The sequence below is a fragment of the Platichthys flesus genome, chromosome 5 (assembly GCF_949316205.1).
Source record: "Platichthys flesus chromosome 5, fPlaFle2.1, whole genome shotgun sequence".
Classification (NCBI taxonomy): Eukaryota; Metazoa; Chordata; class Actinopteri; order Pleuronectiformes; family Pleuronectidae; genus Platichthys; species Platichthys flesus.
In genome coordinates, this window is record NC_084949.1 from 22,780,432 (window position 1) to 22,783,753 (window position 3,322).

General features: G+C 46.1%; 1 protein-coding gene across 1 annotated transcript; it reads right to left on the reverse strand.

Moving 5' to 3' along the window:
- Positions 1-886: 886 nt before the first annotated feature.
- mtnr1aa (melatonin receptor 1A a) lies at positions 887-2,546 on the reverse strand (the record flags this gene model as incomplete). Its single annotated transcript, XM_062387386.1, has 1 exon — positions 887-2,546. A coding segment is annotated over one exon (990 nt), but the record flags the coding sequence as incomplete, so codon positions are not given.
- Between the last annotated feature and the right edge of the window lie 776 nt (positions 2,547-3,322).

Below are 3,322 nucleotides of genomic sequence, written 5' to 3' on the forward strand. Positions count from 1 at the left end.
TCACAGATTACAGTAGAACTCTGTTGGCAGTGTAAATCCCTGGGATTTCTACATTTGCCCATCCCCAACCCGTTCAGTTGTTTCCTACGACACAGAGCTCTTGGGATTACACGGACAGGGGGGGGGGGGGGGGGGTCTGCACTTTCAGCTCTTCCCTTGAGGACGATGGTCAGCAGTCATTATATAAGCCCTGTGAATTTTCGGATGCGTCGTCCTCCTCTGTGATGCATGATGCCTTTGTCTGTGTCCCACTAACAGGGGGGAGGCCCACGCACGCCATGCAACACGCATGCAAACGCCGATGTACAGTGGGCTATACACTCCCTGCTTCCCATGATGCACTTCACTGAAACACTTTTTTTATGTGCTCACCTTGAAATTTGTCCGCAGCCTGGAAACCGGGAATCTTCAGTGTCGGGCGGCCACATGTGCATGAGTCCGATGACGCAGAAACAAAAAGCTTCACATTAGAAAAAAAAGAAAAGCAAAATGAATTTCATTGGCTGTGCTCCACTTTGGATAAAAATGCTTCACTCAGTGCGGATTTGAGGCAGAGCTGTCGTGGTTGATCCTTTGCAGAATTATGAATAGAGGACAAGCCGAAGAACACAAGACAGGGGGCACTCACCTGAGACAAGTTTGTCAAAAAGAACAATTCAAATACTATAAACATTCAATTTATTAGTTACCCTGAGCTTTGAAACGCTTGGTGATTTGCTGTTTGAGCTTGTAGCAGCAGATACTACCACAGCTTGTATCTTTGTATGAATGAGAGAAGACTGAATAACTAACCCTAACCCATTTATGAAACACATCACATGGATTTAATCTAATTCCAGGCTCAATACAGCTTTTCAAAAAGTGAAATCAGGACTGCGACACATCCTCCCATCAATATCAGATTTTTATTTTGCATATGAACAATTCCTGATATCCATGCATACATTATAATGAGCTGGCAAGAGAGAGAGAGATCCTTCTTACCAAAATATATATTCCACCGAATGAAAGGGACGGTAGTGCAGGATATAATAAGACAGCAGCAACCCACTTTGCTTGCACTTAATTAGTCTTACAGAGTCACAAATGAGGTTATTAAAATCGACTAACTTCATTTATAAACTTCTCCTTCTATTTTCAAAATGTTGACTAGAATATATATATATTTTTTAAACACAGTGGCCTCTCTTCATGTAACCGTAGCCTGATATATATCTCACCATATACCTACGTGACATTTCATACAAAATAAATACTTAATATAATGCATGATACATTTATATCATCACTGTAAACATGAAAACAAAACCAACGTCATACATTTTACGGCACTACAGATACTGCAGAGTCAAACCAAAGTGCTCGATCAAAGACAAAGATAAGATGCACCCCTGTTTTTACTGTGATGGTTCCGAGGTCAGATATAGCACCGTACAGCGTGACAGTCTGAGAACAGCCCAGAGGATAGACACTGTTTTAAATGTATATTTGGTATTTTTCCACTAATTTTTTGTTTTGTTTAATATTTGTGTGTGTTGGTGTCCTCTCAGTTCTCCTCAGACCGACTCCACCTTGACCTGGTTATTGTTGGTCATGAGTGGTGACGGTTTGCTCTTGAGCCTCTCCCCCGCGTCGTTGGAGCTTTCCTGGAAGAAGATGCGAGCCGTGCACACCGAGACGACGATGCGCTTGTACTCGCGCCGGAAGTTCTGGTTCAGCACGCCGTACACTATGGCGTTAAGGCAGCTGTTGAAGTAGGCCATGAAGTAGCTGGCCACGAACAGCCACTCGGGGATGAGGGGAATTACGACCCGCGGCTTGATCGCCACGGCCAGGCCGATGAAGTTGAGCGGCGCCCAGCAAACGGCGAAGAGCACAAACACCACGAACATGGTGACAAAGTTTCTGACGTCGTGCTGCGTCAGCTTGGGCCGGTTATCGGGTTTGACCCGTCTCCTCACCTGTATGACCAGGATCCAGATGCGCAGGTAGCAGTAGGTGACAATCATGATGGGTAAAATAAAGTGAAAGAAAACCACCGCGATGGTGTATGCAGAGCTGGCCGACTGCTCAAAGGTGCAGGAGTAAACCCGCGGGTCGTACTGGAGCGAGCCCACGAACAGGTTGGGCACGATGGCCACCACAGTCAGAGCCCAGATCAGCAGCACGTAGCACACCGAGTTTTTGTCACTATACAGTTTGTCGTACTTGAGGCTGTGGCAGATGTAGCAGTAGCGGTTGATGGCGATGCCGGTGATGTTGAAGATGGAGCCGATGACGCTGACGCCCATGAGGAAGCCGCTGATCTGGCAGTGCATGTAACCCAGGTTCCAGCCATTGTTGAAGATGGAGGTGAGGACCAGAGGGTACGGGTAGATGGCCACCACAAGGTCTGCCACTGCCAGGCTCACCACGAAGATGTTCCCTGCAGACGGAAAAACACAGACACACAGAGAGAGAGAGAGAGAGAGAGAGAGAGAGAGAGAGGGAGGACGTGAGTCACTGACAGCGAATTGCTCATCCAAATGAACACGACAAAGAGAGCGTCAGGGATTGTGCAGAGAGAACGGCAAATTGTTCACTTTGGATTTATCTGTCGGATAAAAGGACTGAACCGCTGCTCTGCTCCGATTCATCAAATTTACTTTCAGCCGTTTGTTACGGTGTGGAGAAAGTGATGGAACAAATATTGACTCACCGAGGACAGAACATCAACAACATGGACAAAAGAATACATAAAAAAGAGGATTTCAAGCTAATTTTAGGAATTGAAAGAACTGAAAAGTGCTCTGTGTTATATATCTACTAATTCCTGGAATCCATAATGCATATCTCGAGAACCATGAATCTTTAAGCATGGCCTGATGAAGTGCAGTGTCTGGACATGCTAGTGATACGCAGCTCGGTGAGTAGGGTCTGATAAATTAGCATTTCTGATTAATAGCCTGAAATAGGCCAATTGGACGAGTCCTCGGGGGACAGTTTGCTTTCTTTCTGAGAGAAACAAGGCCGCTCATTCCCCCGGCTGCAGAATCTTGCGAAGAGAATCTTGTGCCATCCTGCAACAGGCGCTTCGAGTGAGCGCTAACTCAGCGCAGCCAGGCGCTTCATTGAGGCCTAAATGCTGGAACAGCAGATGCTATGCTGTCTTTGGAATGTTCATGTGGGTGCAGGTGTTTAAATAGGAGAAGATAATTCCTGCAGGAGGCTGATGGGAGGATGAGTCGAGCACAAGTTAGGATTAGGATGATGCCAGAGCTGATCTGCGCACTATGTTCAATATTTATAAACTTTGAATAAACAGGTGAACAGCTCTTTGTGG